General features: G+C 41.5%; 1 protein-coding gene across 8 annotated transcripts in view; it reads right to left on the minus strand.

Annotated features, from left to right (window-relative positions):
• Positions 1 to 17922, minus strand: part of AKAP13 (A-kinase anchoring protein 13) — a 139033-nt gene that overhangs the window by 49265 nt on the left and 71846 nt on the right. For all 8 annotated transcript variants that reach the window (XM_072148544.1, XM_072148543.1, XM_072148546.1 and 5 more), the window contains 4 exons: positions 9590 to 9668; positions 5973 to 6094; positions 1255 to 1601; positions 232 to 391 (listed from right to left, as the gene is read on the minus strand). In XM_072148544.1, coding sequence (XP_072004645.1) covers positions 232 to 391; positions 1255 to 1601; positions 5973 to 6094; positions 9590 to 9668 — 708 coding nt within the window. The remainder of the gene's footprint in view (positions 1 to 231; positions 392 to 1254; positions 1602 to 5972; positions 6095 to 9589; positions 9669 to 17922) is intronic.

Genomic DNA, 17922 nt, shown 5'->3' on the forward strand with positions numbered 1-17922 from the left:
AGACATTTTTTTTTTTAAATACATCCTAACCAAAGCAAACCCCAGGGCTCATCACAGGGTTCTGGCAGGGAGCCATGCAAGTTAAAACACACACTTCTATTGTAATGAAAATGCTCAGAGAAGGCACAAGACATCTTTGCAGTGCAGGTGTAATGGGCTTTTGTGAAAATGAGGTTCCTGGTGACAGGTTCCCTTTAACATTTAGTCAAATGAATGAAATCAGTCATTTACCTTGCACTCAGATGTTCTGTTAATCCCCTGGTCATATACTTGCTCCTCCTCGGTCAATGAAGTCAGTGAGCCACGTTCCTCTCTAAGATGTGATCCAGATAGCCTGCTGGACGGCTCTTGGGAACACATTGCATTTACAGCAAGACCCTCCAAACTATGACTAAGACAAAAAAATAAAAGGCAAGATGATTGTGAATTTAATTAGCAAAGGACAATATTTTATCACAACAATGTCGAAAACTGGTGAAGTATGTGATTATACACATTCCTATATGTTATTTCCCATTACAAAGGATGTTAAACAGATGCAACAAGCAGAATGGAGAAGTTAACGGTTTTCTTCTTGTTATGTCCGTCCCAAGTCTGTGACCCTCTCTTCACATCTAGCAGAAGGCAGATCTCATAGGACAGTGATGGCGAACCTTTTAGAGATCGAGTGCCCAAAATGAGACCCAAAAACTATTAGCTTTTCCAAAGTGCCAACACAGCAATTTAGGCAGTAACAAACTTATTGCTACCAGAATCTTTGAGCTCCAATCCGACACCTTTTCACTCTTCGGACAGGACCAAGCAGCACAGGATGGGTCATTTTACAATAGCAGGGAACTACTTGGACTGCCTGAGACTGCAGGAAGATGCCATGTCTGGCAAACTCTGTGCCTGGGCGACAGACCTTGTGCCCACAGAGATGCCTCAGAGTGCCACCTCTGGCACCAGTGCCATAGGTTCGCCACCACTGTCATAGGAGGTAACAGCAGGCTCCAAGGTCCTTGATGAGCTAATATCAGAAGGACCTCGGAATGAAGAAAAGATACAATGGCTGCTATAAGAAGGATATATTACCTCTAGAACCAATCTACCATAGTCCACATTAACTGAATACTATTGGAGCTACTCATGTCCCTCTCATAAGGGTCTGTAAAGCGTCTGGGACTTCCCAGATGGCAATTTCTTCATGTATTTCTAAATAAAACCAAGAGCTAAGCAAAGGGATAGTGACCCCAACCAGGAATATACACTTACCACCTGTGATTGATATCCGTGTCATTGCCCTTGTGCTTTCCAGGCTCCCAGCTATGTCTTCTGGAAGGAGAGAGCGAGCGGACTGTGCTCCTGGACTGCACAGAATTTGACGACACTTCTGTAACATTGGAAGAGACGAGAGAAACAATCTCTGACATTCCAGTCTCCTCAGACTTCCTTATCTTTTCAGATGCAGCTTTGGTGTTACTGTCCAAATCTCTGTGCTTTCTCCCGGCTAAGGCACGGGAAAGTGAGAGATCACTTCCATGGGAAGAGGTCCTTTCTAGGGATGAAGTGTCCTCTGAGCCAGAGCTGGAAGCGTTCATCATAGACTGCTCATCTTCAAGCTGGAAGAAGACAGAGAATTATCAATGATCTTTTCTTACCACAAGCTCATACAATATGAAGGAACCCATACTGTCCTACAAAATCAGCACCATGTCCAAATAATCCAACGTCTACCCTACAGATTCCCAAAATAGAAATCACATGTACGCTACCGCACTACAGATCGCCAGCTTGTCCTGTAATAATCCTGCCCAAAAGGCTAGGGCTTGAGAATCTTTCTACTGCTCCAGCCAGTTCTCTTATGGCCAAAGATAGGGAGGAAAAAAAGGTGTGACTGAGCTCCTGGGACACATTGAGAAGATACTTTGTATAAACCATTTGATACATTCATTGAAACTTTATATGAGAAAAAGAGTTTAGTGTTCCTTATAATGAAAAATCCAAAAATCCAATGAAAAACATAATATTCTTAGTATTGATATTTGTTTCAATCACCGCAATATTCCTATAACATAATTCTTTCTATGAGCAGGGATACAACATGTGAAATAATAACGGCAGCTTACAGGCTACACTACAGAACTGACCCGAAGAACGTAACTTAGAAGAGAGCAGAGGATGATGGGAGCAGAAAGTTACCCTCTCCTATAATTATTGCACCTAATTAATCCCTTGACAAGTCATTTAAGAGTCTAAATATAGGGCCAAGTTTCACCTTTAGAATTGACACATTGTATAGGAATAGGAGAGCAAGTTTATACGTGGTTACTTCCTTGTACTATTAATACACATAAAACTGGGTGTATAACAAAGGGCACATGTTTCCTTTCATATTGCAAGGCTCAGCTGTGTTTTGATGCTTTGGACTAAACAAATGTGCACATTTCATCTTTAGTAGGATCTGTACACAGTATACATGACCAGGAACTTTTACTAAAGCCATACATAAAGGAAATCTAACACCAAAATCCATCATGATAAACCAGGGAGACTTACTCAGAGTTAGGTACCTTCATTCTTCTAAAGCCAACTTTTATAATTATGCTAGTGAGTCTGAAGGGCTTTGGCGGGTGTTTCCAGAACCCCCTCTGTGCTGCAGCTTCACAGGCTGTTACTATGAGCAGAGCAGGTCTCCCCCTGCACTTCCTGCTGCTGCTCGATTACACAGACAGGAGGAGGAGGGAGTTAGAAAGGGGTTGGGGGAAGCATGTACTGCTCATTGTAACAGCCATGTGAAATTGCATCACTGAGGGGCACTAGTAATACCCACAGAGCCCTTCTGGCTCATTAGCATAATTTTAGAAGGGAGGAGGCCATGGATATAAGAAGATAATCACAAGCACAGTGCAGGATTTATGAGTAAGTGTCCCTGGTTTATAATGATGGATTGTGATGCTAGATTTCCTTTAAGTGATAACAATTTGTAACTATTCTGTATAACATATGGTCAGCACGCTGGATGGTAATGGTGTTTTCCTGGGCAACTTAGCGGAGTCAGGGTTGCTCCTCTGGGACAAGGCTTACATGTGAATGGTATGGTACAATGTTGCTTCTAAACTCTCAAAGAAATTAGACCTCAAATGCTCAAAGAAAATACATCACGAAATGTAACCTCTACAGAGAAGTGGAGGGTGCTTTGTGGGGGGGGGGGGGGGGTGGGCTGGAGGGACTCTGGTAACTCCCACCAAAGCATTTACATTTACAAATATACATTTCTTTTAAAATAAGGAAGGGGGTAAACTAGATAATAAAGGCATGGCTACACTAAAGAACCCAACCTCTAGAGCAGTGGTTCTCAACCTTTCTAATGCTGTGACCCCACAACACAGTTCCTCATGTTGCCGTGACCCCAAACCATGTACAAGAATATTGTATTTGTGCCAAAAAAGGCAATAAAATAGTGGCTCCGATGGCTTTAGGCAACCCCTGTGTTTTGATTGTTCGACCCCCGCCGGGGTCACGACCCACAGGTTGAGAACCACTGCTCTAGAGAGCACGGTGGTACTTTGTAGAAGTTAAATTTAGTGATAGATTCCCTTTAAATGTTCTAACTTTCATACTTGCACAACCAGATGCTGCACATAATGGGCAGATTTATCATGCAGTTGTAAATTGGAATCTAAGCCAAGAGAAAAACTATTTAAAACACTGAACCACATTTATCAAGGGTTAAATAACAGTTTTGACAAAAGGGGTCAAGGCCATCCCAATGGATGGTGCAAAGTTTGACCTGACAGTCTTCTATCGCGGCAGATTTATCATATAACTATGAACTGCCTTACTGTTCCCCTGCCCACGCAGATCTTTCTCATGCTTCACATAGGGCCTGTCCATCTCTTAGCTAAAGATATGTGTTCTGCCCTCATCTCCCACAAATATACTCCAAACGTCTGTATGGGAAACATCAAACCTACAGGATAGCTTTTCCAACATGGCAGCTTATGGCTATGAACTTTGGCAATTTTGGCAGTTTATTTATAGATATGTACTTCCTGTCCACACAGGAAGTACCACTGCAGCTAATATGTGATGGGAAGGGCATTCCCTTTGTCTTTTGGAACAGAGTAGGGTTAAATTTGGTGTGTTAGAGAATCAGAGGGTGACAATTTTGCTTCTTTTTTAGCACCATTTTTTGCAATTTTACAGTTTTACTTCAAATACAACAATTTTACAAAATCCCAGTACAGACAGTCCCCAGGTTATGTACAAGATAGGTTCTGTAGGTTTGTTCTTAAGTTGAATTTGGATGTAAGTCGGAACTGTATATTTTATCATTGTAACCCCTGCAAGAATTTTTTTGGTCTCTGTGACAATTGGATTTTAAAAATGTTGGGTTGTCATAAGAATCAGGATTAACTATAAAGCTTAATTGCAGACACCTGTGATAACTGTTATAGCTGATCATTGTAGTGTAAGGCTAAAGTACATTAAGTTACCAACATCCAGAGGTCCGTTTGTAACTAAGGGTCGTCTGTAAGTCGGGTGTTCTTAAAGGACACCTGTCATCAGGTCTGTGTCACTAGTCCTGTCACCTCTACCTGTTGGATCAGCTCACATGGATCCCATCCCAGCCTTTATCTAGTTATTTCATACATTAATCATTGTAAAATCATCTATTCTTTATCATGTAAATGAGGCTGGTCACATGGTCAGAGGCAGTGATGTCACCCCTGTTCCCCCTCCCCTCTCCTCCTCCTGCTCATGTCTGTGTGTAATGTATAGTAAAGCATGGCTAGTGTGTGTATGTCATCTGCTGACATGCTGCATCCTCCTAATATACAAGTGAGAGACACAGACATCAGCTACACATGAATGTGACATGTTCTGCTATAACATGGCTGCCTGGAGCTGCTGGATCTCTCCTATACACACACACATGCACACACAGGCTGCAGGGGGCGTGGCCACCAGCACCAGGAAGCACATCATTATACAGCCTCACATCATTATACAGGCTGTCAGTCATTCACTGGGGGTGTGGCTGTGCCACCCACTCATGAATAGAGTGGACAGCTTGAATATGCTAATGCTTCATTGGACATTTCACAGGTCATTTGCATACAGCTTTAGGACCTCATAGCTTAGGTTTACAGGCATGTAGAGGGACAATGAAGGGATAGAGGCAATGCTCTCTAATGGCAGTTTATGAAAATATATTTAGTTTAGGGGGGTTATTTTGCATGACGGGTTCTCTTTAAGTAGGGGACCGCCTGTAGTTGTGCCAGACGCAACCTCCACAAGCCTTAAACCATGTGCAATCCTATTCTACACTAGAACAACCCCCCCCCCCCCTTCCCTGGCAGAAACCAGAAACTGTAAGGAAACTGACTATGACAGGTCTGTACAACGTAACGTCTTAATGCCAGCAACACGCTCTACTTGTGACTGCACACTTACTAATCCAGACTGCTCCGTCATCCTCTGTAATAAATAAAATAATAATAATAATAGTTTCCATACTGCAAAAGAAAAGCAGCGACACACAACGGGAAGTGATCTCACCCTGTACTCAGCCTTCTGCAGATACGACCGGCTTCTCTGAGAAAAGCTATATACTCCCACAGTATTAACTCTTGCACATACACTAACAATATATTCCATATATTGTTTCCCAAAGACTAAAACGTTAAAAAAATACTGATAAACTCAAGCAAAAAATACACTCAGCTTAACGTCTGTATCCTCTGTAGGATTTTTACTTTACTCTAAGCCACCACTCACTCGCTGTTATTATTGTGAAGTAGATGCATTACAACATTACAGCGACAAGCAAAACAAAATAGACGGCTACCAGGTAGCTGTAGCCGAACATTGCAATTGTATGTCTGCACTGCACACCCTCAATCCTCCGCATCAGCTCATAACAGGGTACAGTAAATACACCACCATGGGTTTTTGCCACATTAGAATAATAATTATTATTATTATACCTTTGAAAAGATCATCTCATCCAGTACTTCAGAGGACATGTAGTCACTTGCCAGATCACTTTTTGGCGTGTGTGGAGATGAATGTTCTGCTTGAAGAGACTCCTCCAGAAACGGATTACATTCTAGATTAATACAAAGAGCAAAACAGCAGGTATTATTTCATTTACTTTATAATGACTTTGTAATACTTTAATAATTTGCCTCAAAAGGAACACTCCTGTCAAAGCTAATTCATTGAATAATGAATATTGCAGGGCCTGAAGGGAGGAGCAGGACTTATTGTCATTGTATTCCTAGGACCTGTAGTCCTGCTCCTCCCTTGGGAAGCTTTTAGGAGCCATTAAATGAACTATACCTCGTGCAGGACCTAAGGATGGGAACACACTGGACTGAAATGTCATGGGAAATTGATGATTTTTTTGCCATATTATTAAAAAAAAAAAACCTCTTTGATTATAAAACATAATATTCTTTATGTTCACAAGGTCCTGGTTGACCATTTAAAGGATGCCAAAAGGATGCTTATAAGGTCAAGTCTTAGCATTGTGTTCATTCATTTCTCTTCACCTCTCCTGACCTGTCTGCTTTAGAAAAACCTTGCTCTACCCATGAAATAATACTTCTCACAAACTCTACAAGGTGCATTCTCTCTGTTCTTCCCACTAACGGCATGGATAAGCTGACACTTGGCTGTTACCCTCCCCCTTGTCAAAGAGATGTCTTTATATAAATCCTGCAGCCTCCTTGCACATGTCATCATGTATTTCTATAAGCTCTTACACAGTCCAGAAGTCACATACAGGCAGTCCCCGGGTTACGTACAAGATAGGTTCCATAGGTTTGTTCTTAAGTTGAATTTGTATGCAAGTCGAAACTATATATTTTATCATTGGAGATCCAGACAAAATTTTTTTTTGTCCCAGTTACGATTGGAGTATCAAATTTTTTTGCTCTAATTGGAGCAAGGATAATCAATAAAGCTTCATTACAGACACCTTACAGCTGATCATTGCAGTCTGGGACTATAGTAAAGCATCCAGAGAGCTTCACCAGAGGTCACAGTGGGCAGAGGGGTCTGTCTTTAACTAGGGGTCGTCTGTAAGTCGAGTGAAGCAGGGGACTGAAGCAGGGGACCACCTGTATCCACTAAAACTTCAACAAAATAATCAGGTCAGTAATTTATTTGCTCTACTTTTTTTTTGTAACTTAAAAACTAGAATTAAGCTTTTGGGGAATCAGTGAATTTTTAACTATGAGGACTGTGAATATGTAGAATAGCCTGCCTCAGGCGATGGTGACAGTAGGGACAGCAGAGAAGCCTCAAGGAGGGTCTTTTTACATGTAAATAACATTGACTGTTATGTAATATGGAATTGTTTCCCCTAAATCCCCTGGATATGTGTCTTTTTTCAACCGTATAAACTATGTAACAATGTAATTATAGAAATTACACCATTCAGCTTTCCAACATCTGTATAGAAACACACAGGCCCAGCTGCAGTAATCTGATGTATCTTCTTTGTATGATACAATCTCACTAGCAGATGTGCGGTCACTGAGGGACACATAGAACACATCATCACCGTCAGAGACAGAAAAGCTGCCCCTAAACTATTGTTATTGGACACTCCTGTGTATTCACAAGATCGATCCAGAACTATCACAATATTCCTGAGCAGCACAGAACACAAAAGGAGAGAAGAAGAAGAGGATGCAACGTTATTGCGATGAAATCTACAATGGAATGCGTCCAAATGTGAACAAAAATAAAAAAAAGGAAGTGTATAGATCCAAAGTACACTGTACAAACAGCCATGTACTATACAACCAACACAACTAAGATACTATGAAGGTATTAGTATTTATCACCTATGCATGTTAGTAACCACAGAGCTGGCACCTTAGATTTGTGGGTAATAGGACAGCAAGCTTAAAAATCGCCAGATATTTGGTTAAGTAGGAAATTATATAGTAGAAGGTCAAATTCATCAGACACCTAGAATTGATGGTAAATAGAAGACATTTCATCTACCATCTGTTACCTTTGATTTCCACCAAGGCAATTATCCCATTTTTACAAGTATAACAGCTCTGCAGCCCATGTATTTTTGCCGTAAAGGAAAAATTGCAGAAATTAAATTTAGCACCCAACACTGCAAACTGTGGTGTGAAATGGGTGCAACTTGTATTTTATATCTGCTGATTCTAGTATTATAACTCAAGTGGGTGGTTCTACTATGAGAATCTAAATGAAATAAAATTTGCTTTGCCCCCTCCTGCTTAACATGATGCAAGGAGTCTACTGGCTGACCTACAGCGCGGCAATGTAACAGTGAATTCGGGAGCTGCAGTCTGTCCGACTTTGGCGACGCCCCCCAGAGCACTTGCACTTTATTAACATAAAAAGTAGATTTTCTACATTAAGTACAGGACAGGGATTCTGAATCACACTGCTGGGAGCTACTGCTTGGGGTGCATAATGCTTCAATTTTTAAAAAACTTTTTTTTTTTTTTTTTTTAACACAAGGGTACGTTTAGCAAGGAACAAATTATATATGTGTTCCCAGTTTTTCTTATATATAGATCCCAGATAACAGTGATATAATGGTAACAGCCCATACTTACTGATAAGATCGGCCCCCCATCACAGTAAAGGATCGGGCTGTCAAAAAGACAACTCGATCCTGTTAATGACACTGTGTGCAAGATCTATAAGGGACAGAGCTCCTCACCTCTCTAGGCCATGACCTTCTATTGGAGTCGCAAGCTGGTGTCAGCATCACATGTCCTGGTGACGCGTGCACTGCGATCAGGATCACAATGAGCGCCGGCACCGCTTGGAGCCGCCAGCCAGTGTCTAAACAACAAAATCGGGGAGTAAATCAGGCTCTACATGCATCATGGATGCATCATGTTCAAGCCCCCTGCTTGCCCACGTGATGTGGATTTGGAGTATGGATGAAAAAAGTGCCAGGAATTGTGATTTTTTTCTGTCTTGTACGCAAGAAAACCGGCAAGTCATGATAAATGCCCTCTAAGTGTGTATGCTACTGGGGCGTCAGGGGCTAGAGAGAGCTCTGTGCATGCACAGAAGCTCCTGGTCACCTACTGGCTTCACTGAGCCGTGATCTAAGGAAGCCCCTGTGTCTGCACGGGCCATGCTCACATGAAGCATGGAACTGCAAGGTAGCGGATCAGTAGGCCTACTGATGGAGTAGCCTTAGGCACAGGATTTCTAAGAGGCTACTCCACACCACAAGTAGCCTCTGCAAGGAATTTGCATATAAATAAAATAACATTTAAAGTAATTTTTTAAAGGCAGCTTTCCAAGAAATAGTAAAACCTGTACAAGGATGTGGCAGACATCAGGCCCCCCATCTACATCTGGATCTACAAAGAGATGTAGATTCTAGACCACAGATTCTCTTTAAGAATATGTATTCTTCTCAGACACATGCAGGATTGGATTACATGCGCAAGGAATTTGCTCAGCATCCAGTTGGATGGAAATTACATTATAAAAACAGAAAACCCTTACATTTTTTATTTCAATTACAAATGATACCTCTTTTTCTTTAATCGTATTCTTAATATCAGGCTGAAATGAATCCTCTTACCTTTGGTATCATTCGCCTGCTTTTCTAGTAGGACTGGATGCGGACATGGGGTTAGGGAACAGCAGTTTTCTCTATTAATCTGAGAAAAAAATAAAAATAAATATTATCTGGGAGAAGGATAGAATAAAAAATCCAGTAATGCAGTAGTAATATTCAGAAAATCAGAAATCGGCACTTGCTACCAGCACAAGGCAACAAAATAATATGGAAGCAGAAAACATCTATTATTTACCGATCTTCATAAACTGCAGTCTATGGGGGAGATTTTTCACAAGCGTCTGAGAGCAGAACCGTTCTAGTCTCATGGCAACTAATCAGAACTCAGCTTTCATTTTCCCACTGTTTATAAAATGAAAGCTGAACTCTGATTGGCTTCCAAGGGTAACTAGACACGCTCTTGGACACTTCTGATTAATCTCCCTTAATGAGCGACCTGTGAAAAACTTATGGCTAGGACATGCTCCAGAACTGACATGCGTCCCATTAAAAAATGGTTGCGTGAAATTATCCATTAAAAAGTAATACATATAGTGTAGCCTTGTGCTGTCCGCTAAATTAATTTTCATATTCCTACTAGTAGAGACGAGCGGACCAGAACTTTAGGTTCGCCATCTTCCGTTCCGCAGCTCCACCTAACCCAAACGTGTTGCTTCATTGGGTGCAGAGCAGCCAATCAGGCAGCTTTACACCCCTAGAAACCAGACATGGCTGTGATTGGCCAGGTGTGTCTGTCCAGGTGAGTCCTAAAGTTCAGATCTGCTCATCTCTACCTATTAGAAATATATTGCCAAATGGATTACCAAGCCTCATGTCAGAGAGTTGTGTTCCCACATAGCTTGGCATGGTCAGCACTCACTGGATAGCATGATAGTGTACAAGCACCCATTAATAAGTTAAAAAAACAATTGTCCATTCAAAGATTTCCAGGAGAAATGCCAAGGGAATGGCACAATGCTGAGTTCTAGGAAAAAGTTATGAGGCACATATCATGAGTAGTCACAGGTTTTTCTGAAAGGGGTTTTACCGTTTTCAAGTTATCCCCTATCCACAGGAACATGGGTAAACAAGCTGATAGTGGGGGCCTTACTAACCGGTGGAGAGTGGTATTCCCTATCCTTTGGGTAGAGGATGGTTTGAAAACGTGAAAAACTCACTTTATGTGGCATGGTCCTGGGTTCTACCTTCCAGTGAAGTTGCCTAGGAATAACATATTCAGCCACTTTGATATGTTCTTATTCTATCACCACAGTATAGAAATAATACCCGACACATCCACAAATGCCAGAGAGCCACCGCTTCAAGGACATCAAAGACTCCTGCTCCCCCAAGATTTCCAGCATGGCAAAGAGATTGGGAATGTTGTTTGCACACAATGGGGCAAATTTATCAGCGGTCTAAATGTAAGAATGTTCTTAGTTGTCCATGGCACCCAATTAGAGCTCAGCTTTCATTTTACCAGTGCTCATGAATATTTTAAAGGGGAGCTGTAATTGGTTGCCATGGGAAACCAAGAACATTCTTATTTTTAGACACCTTGCTAAATCTGCCCCAATGTTCCAGTCAGGTCCCTTTAGGGGGACACCTTCATATGTTGCAGATACGTATTATTCTATGTTTTATGATTTTATTTCAAATATTGACTTTCGTTGGAAGGTTTGCTATTGAAGAACATAATTTACTTCTATTTCCAGCAAGAGGAATAACCACAATACAAGTACACCAAAGGGTTACGGCTCATGAAAGCAGCAATCAGAAAGTCCAGTATAAACATCCCGGCACTGATGGGCTTAATAGCTACTTATTCCAAAATGCCACAGAAGTGACTGCAACTTTCCTATACTTCCAGCATATGGTTTATATGACAGGCAGCCGGCACAGCCCTATATGTACTGTGCCAGGATCACTGCCAGCCTCCCAAAAACCGTTATGACTGGAACATTCCCAGACTGCATTGACTATCCTCTACCCAACTAAATTTAGCCAAGCCATGAATCATTACATTACATTAATAAGAAAACTTTATACCGTGCTTCTTCAGAAAGCTTTGAAGCTTCACTGCTTCACTGTATTACAACTAAAAACAAACTCAAGCTGCTGTTTGTATAGTAAAAAAAAAAAAAAAAGTCAAATAAACAGTATAGTATATAGCTGAATGGATTCACATGTAAACACTAAGCCTAGTACAGCCCAGCTGCTGGACACAGACACAGCAGAACATTCTTTGAAGAAGAAGATAATCATCTGCAACAAGTCCGCTACACATAATAAATGGAAAAGTATCAAAGATTGCAATTTTGGACACAAAACATAACAAAAGAAACTTGATTTTGCATCTGCATATACAGCAGAACTGTTACTAGTGCAGTCAATACTCAAGGCAAGGATGGGAAGTGATTACGTTACACCAGTGCAGCAATACATACAAAGTACACAAATAATCAAAAAGTAACAAAAAGCAATGCTCCATAATACAAAAATAGGTGCGAAAAAAGAGTAAAACAAGAATTCTCCCATTACCTTTAAAAGCACCACCTCATTGCGGTCAACGCGCTCCACCTTGGAGATGTTGCACAGGCTATACCGTCTTTTATGTCTCTCATACATTTTCCCCGTCAAGTAATGAGGGAAGAGAAATAAAAGCCGCGCTGTCCTGGTCAGAGACCACTGCCCCGGCTCTCCCTCCTCCTGAACCAAGAATCACAACATCACCGGTTTCCTCGACAGGAAAAGGACTTCCAAGACAGATATGGAGCTAACATTTTCTCCGGCGAGATAAATCGTAATAATAACCAGACAACGTGTACAAAGTAAATAAACTAGCACTAGTCTGCAGAAAGCCACCTCCGAGGTGCGAGTGTGCAAACAAACGCTGTCCGTCCAGCAAAGCCCAGAAGAAAATGTAAGTTATTGTCTAGACGTGACTTCAGCATCTCATTCACAGGCACACAAAAAAATGAAGACCAAAATCCAGTAAAGTCTCCTTCACATCCAGGGCTAGATCTGTTTTGGAAGTGAAATCCGAGACGCTGCTGTAGATGCCTTCAAAAAACCTTCAGCATATTCCGCCTGGAGAGGAGACCCCCCTTTTCTTTTTTCAAATGTGTATTATTTCCAATCACAGAAAAGCCACTCCTTTGAGGACGTCATCATCTGCCTTTTCCACTCTGCCTTGGCGTTCATCAATGCTCGACTCATATTCCCACAACATAGAGACGTTCCTGCCAAATCACTTGTGGGCATGGAGAGGTGTGGAGCACAGCTGCGGGGCACAGCTGTCTGCGTGCCAGTATTACCCACAGGGCCTCTCTGGCACACAACAGGCAGGCAAGATAGTGAGAAAAAAGTAGAATGTCTCAACGAATACTGCGACCGCTCGAGTCTCGGAGTGGAGGACTTATGCCAAGGTGCCTTATGAGGAGACTATGATTCATGCAGACAAAGGAGGAAATCAACTGATTTTCTTGGAAGATGAAAGAAGAAGTGAGAGGCTAGTTCTGGATAAAGTCTGTAAAGAGAAGCAGGGCCCCGAATGCGTTTCTCACAGTCATTTTCGTGACAGGACTCTGCAAGCCTTACTAATTTGCTTCTGTCAATGCGCTCATTCACATCAGCTGGGGCCCATGAAGTGATCCTGCCACATGGTTTCCTGTATTCCGACTGTTCCACCCTTTCCTCCCCTCCCTGCAGCATCACTCTCCTCGGATCCCTCTCATGGGAGACGCGGCTTTTCCACAAAGCTTTTAGCCACACTGCTGATGACTGGAGACCTTGGAAAGGAAAGAGGAGGGGGATGCTCGCTAGTACTCACAGGTTTCTCAAGTTTATAAGCAAGAGAAGGAAATGTATGGGCACTGAACACTTTCTTCCTGCAATAACTAATGACCTGAGAAGAAAGGCTCATCACTGCCAAAGCCCCGTGCCTTTTGTCACAGCACCACCTCATGTACAAAGACGGGGGGGGGGGGGGATTTGTTCATTAGGAAACGGGCTACTAAAAAAAAATAAAAATAGTCCACACTCTTGACTTATATAGTTACAATAGTGAACTTTGTAATATACTTTAATAAAGGAAGGTGTCATTATTTTTACACAGCAAATTCGCTTTCTTTCCTACTCACACTGACCATAGATAGGAGAAGCTGATAAAGCGTCAAGTACTTCAAAAGTCTACCATCAGAATTCATCATGATAAACCAGGGACACTTACTCATAGATCCAGGCACTGTGACTGTGGTAATCTCCTTATATTTGTTATCCATGGCCTCCTCCTTTTCACAATTATGCTAATGAGCCTGAAGGGTTACTGGGGCGCTTCCAAAAGCCCCTGTGTGCTGTAGCTTCACAGTGTGATACACTGTGCAGGAGCACTTCCCCCTCCCAATGTGTAAGATTAAAAAAGGTGAAGCGGTAGTGCTCCGGCAAGATGTAACAGCCTTTAAGGGACTTTTCTGACTCATTAGAATAAAAAAATAACACTTCGGTTTAGAAGGAAGGATGTGTGGAAAACAAATATAAGTAGGATATAAGAAGGATTTGTATCTGACAAGTAAGGAGTGGTAATTAATAACACAACCAGTCACAAAAATTAAACTTTGTGATTTGTTTTTAACCGCTTAGTTTCTGCGACAGTGACTAACAGCATTATCTGTAATCATGATACAATCTCTTCAACAGAAATAAGCCATAGGGGACAATTAAGCAATGAAGTCCACTAACAAAAAAACTAATAAATAAGCATAAAAAAACCTCAGCATTAGAGCTTATAGACTTCTCCCGCTGAGTGACCAGACACTTTTTTTCTTGGAAGATGTCATCTAAATTGCAAGATAATATGGCAATGACAGACAGAAAGCATATTATTTATTCTTGGTAATGGAGCTATTTCCCTTACATGTAGAAGGAAAAAAATAGCGTGATGTTGGGATTTCTAGCAAGTTAAAAAAAAAAATCTTTAAATATTCCCTGTATGTATTGTGCGGCCCCTGATCAACACAAATAACTGGTTTTACACTAAAGACGACTGATCACAGAACTAAACACTTTATAGCATATTTATTCAGAGTCAAATGGAAAGAGTTAGGCCAGCGACACACAACTGTATTCAGTCCATGAATCACGGACTACGAACTGGCCGCATTTCATGGACAGACCATAGTGCTGAGGACGGGCATCAATAGAAAACAGCAGCAATGAACTGTAATCACAATTACAGGGACTACTGGTATATATCACTACGATGCTCAGAGTCCTCTGCTCTGTGAAATCTGGCCAGTGCATGGTACGTGAATAACGGACCGACCAGGGACGTTAAAGAACATCTACCATCAGATAGAGTAGTCCTACTAACCAGTTCCTGAGGAACTGTTCTCCTCAGGAATTCTTATATTAGATCTGTATAAGCCACACTTTCGGCAATATAGAGCAGTATAAATTATGCTTAATCGGTCTCTGGTCTTTTTTTTATTATGACTCCACACGTTGCCATTTAGGAAATATAGAGTTATAAAAATTATGGCAATAAGTCTACATCACCAGAGCACCTCGTCTTACAATTTATTCACTCCCCATTATGCTACCAGTCCCGCCTGGTCCCTGACATCAGCTGATCTATGCACTGTGGATGGGTGGGAATGGTAGCACAATGGGGGAAGCGAATAAATAAGACAAGGTTTTCTGGTTCATAATTTTTAAAACACTATATTTCCAAAATCACGGTCCATAAATTCATAATAATAGGAGCATAGTTTCTCAGTAAATGGTTACTAGGACTACTCTACCATCTGTAAATCTAATCTAATCTAAGATGTCCTTTAAAGCGCACTAGATTAATCATAAGGAGGTGCATGGTCAGACTGGACAGTCATAAACGTATCGGTCAGATTTATCATTTAATAATGGGCACTTATTTGTTGTCTTAGGGCTAGTTCACGTCTCCGTTATTCCTTCAGATTTTAGCATCAGTTATCCCTATCCAGGAGTGGTCACACTGACACAATAGATGCAACTCTTTCCAGTATATGCCATTAGCTCTGTGTTCCGGCTCCAAATAACCGATAGAAAAAAAAAAACAATGAAACAACAGCTGTAAACTAAAGAAAAAATATTGTGTACCTGCAACATTCTTAGACAAACTTAGGCCACGCTCCTTTGATCATACACATGCTTGTGCACACAATATCATCCGTAACAAGCAGGAACAATTGAACATATACAGAGCTTTGTATGTTTACGGTACTTTTGAAAATTAATACAAATAATTTAAAAAAAATAAAAAGAAAATATACAGAACTAAAGGTGAGTGGACATACAAGTTGTCCTAAATATTTAGGTGTTCAGTCAATGCATACAGTTGTTAGGCAAAGAGTAACAACATTAGCCAAATCCACATCAAAATCTAGATAAAGACTACTCAACATTATATCAACTGGAACAACCTGACAATAACATAATGGGACACATTTACTAAATGTAGTTTGCCTGTGTAGGGTGCAGGGTGCACCAAATTCAGGATTTCTGGCGCATGTTCTGCATGAATCTGGCGCTCCCTACACTGCTCTGAAAGAGTGCACCACTTTTTTTGGTGCACCTTTAACATGGGGTGTGCAACACAATTATGTCAGACTTGCATGCATGTTAAATCTGGCTTATGGTCCGACTGAGCACCAGAACGTGCCCTAATTTGTGCCGCAGACTCTTAAATACCTGTGCAAGCAGTTTGCACTAAAAAGAAACTGCAAAATCCGAAAGAAAACTGGCGCAACCACCTTAGTAAATTCCCTTTAAAAAAAAAAAAATTAAGCCAATATTTTTCCAGTTTTTAGTGTAAAACAAAATCGGAAGCAAAACACTTGTATAGAAAATAAGTTGCTCATAAACGCAAGTGGAATCATGTTGCCTGCAGGTTCCTTTTTATAATAATTATGGCAAAGGCGTAGGAAAAAGACAGTGTTGCGCAAAAGGCTTGTAAACTGCTGAAAGAGATGGTAATGTGGCATTTGGATAAGAGGGTTTATGTCAGATCTTGTAGTGAGCAGCAAATTACTGTGGAAGGTGAATGCAGTCAATGCTGGGTGTAATCGTGACTAGTCAAGAACATGATCCGGTGCGTGGAGTCATTACAGTAGGAGGCGGTGATTCACCGGCAGGACACGATCCATACAATACAGCACTGAACGTACTATCCATCACATGATATGGAGAGGCTGAAGAAATCACATATTTACAAAAAGACTCACCAGTTCTTATGGGCCCGGGGTTGGGATTTTAGACTTGCACTAAGGCTTTTATTTGGACCGGATTGAAGTCCCACAGGGACTACTGGCATCATAAAAAGATCATCACACACCATACAGAACCAGAGGAAAGTACACATAAACTTGAGTAGCAACCGGCTACATTCACTTCAAATGGTCAATATGGTCATTGATATAGGTTTCCCGCCAAACCATGTCAGAGCAGTGATAAGATTGCCACAGTCATGGTGCCTGGATCTATGAGGAAGTGTCCCAGGTTTAAAATGCTCTTTCTATGTACATTATAATTATTGGGTGGGTCCCAAACGTGTGTTGGAACCTGGACCCAATGCATGATCCTCTGGTGCACTACTGACTCTGTACTAAGCACAGGATCAGATCAAGCTTTACAAGGACTTCCTACAGCCATAAATTGCTTCCCTGCAGGTCAAATGATTTAAGATAACTATAGTGCTGCTTGTCCGGGTCATTACACAGGGACAGGATTTGCAGCTGAAACCTTACCATAATACAAAGCTGGAATAGGCTCATCAGTAAATATCAGCCCTGCAGCCCAGAGATGTATAGGTAGGTCAGAATGTGAAGCTGCTGTGGCCCAATGCAAAATCTGTAGCAGATACTCCAACTACTGTATAATGAATGCTCTGTAGTGCAGGACTCTTTATATAGGGGAACATACATGTTTTGGGACCCTCTATGGCAGTGATTTTCAACCTTTCTTGAGCCGCGGCACACTTTTTATACTTAGAAAATCCTGGGGCACACCACCAACCAAAATAGTACAAAATGACACTAAAACAGTCATAAAAGGCCTCCCTTTACCAATTAAGAGCCCCTAGCGGCCTCCCTTTACCAATTAAGAGCCCCTAGCGGCCTCCCTTTACCAATTAAGAGCCCCTAGCGGCCTCCCTTTACCAATTAAGAGCCCCTAGCGGCCTCCCTTTACCAATTAAGAGCCCCTAGCGGCCTCCCTTTACCAATTAAGAGCCCCTAGCGGCCTCCCTTTACCAATTAAGAGCCCCTAGCGGCCTCCCTTTACCAATTAAGAGCCCCTAGCGGCCTCCCTTTACCAATTAAGAG

This window comes from Engystomops pustulosus, chromosome 4, assembly GCF_040894005.1.
Source record: "Engystomops pustulosus chromosome 4, aEngPut4.maternal, whole genome shotgun sequence".
NCBI classification, from domain to species: domain Eukaryota; kingdom Metazoa; phylum Chordata; class Amphibia; order Anura; family Leptodactylidae; genus Engystomops; species Engystomops pustulosus.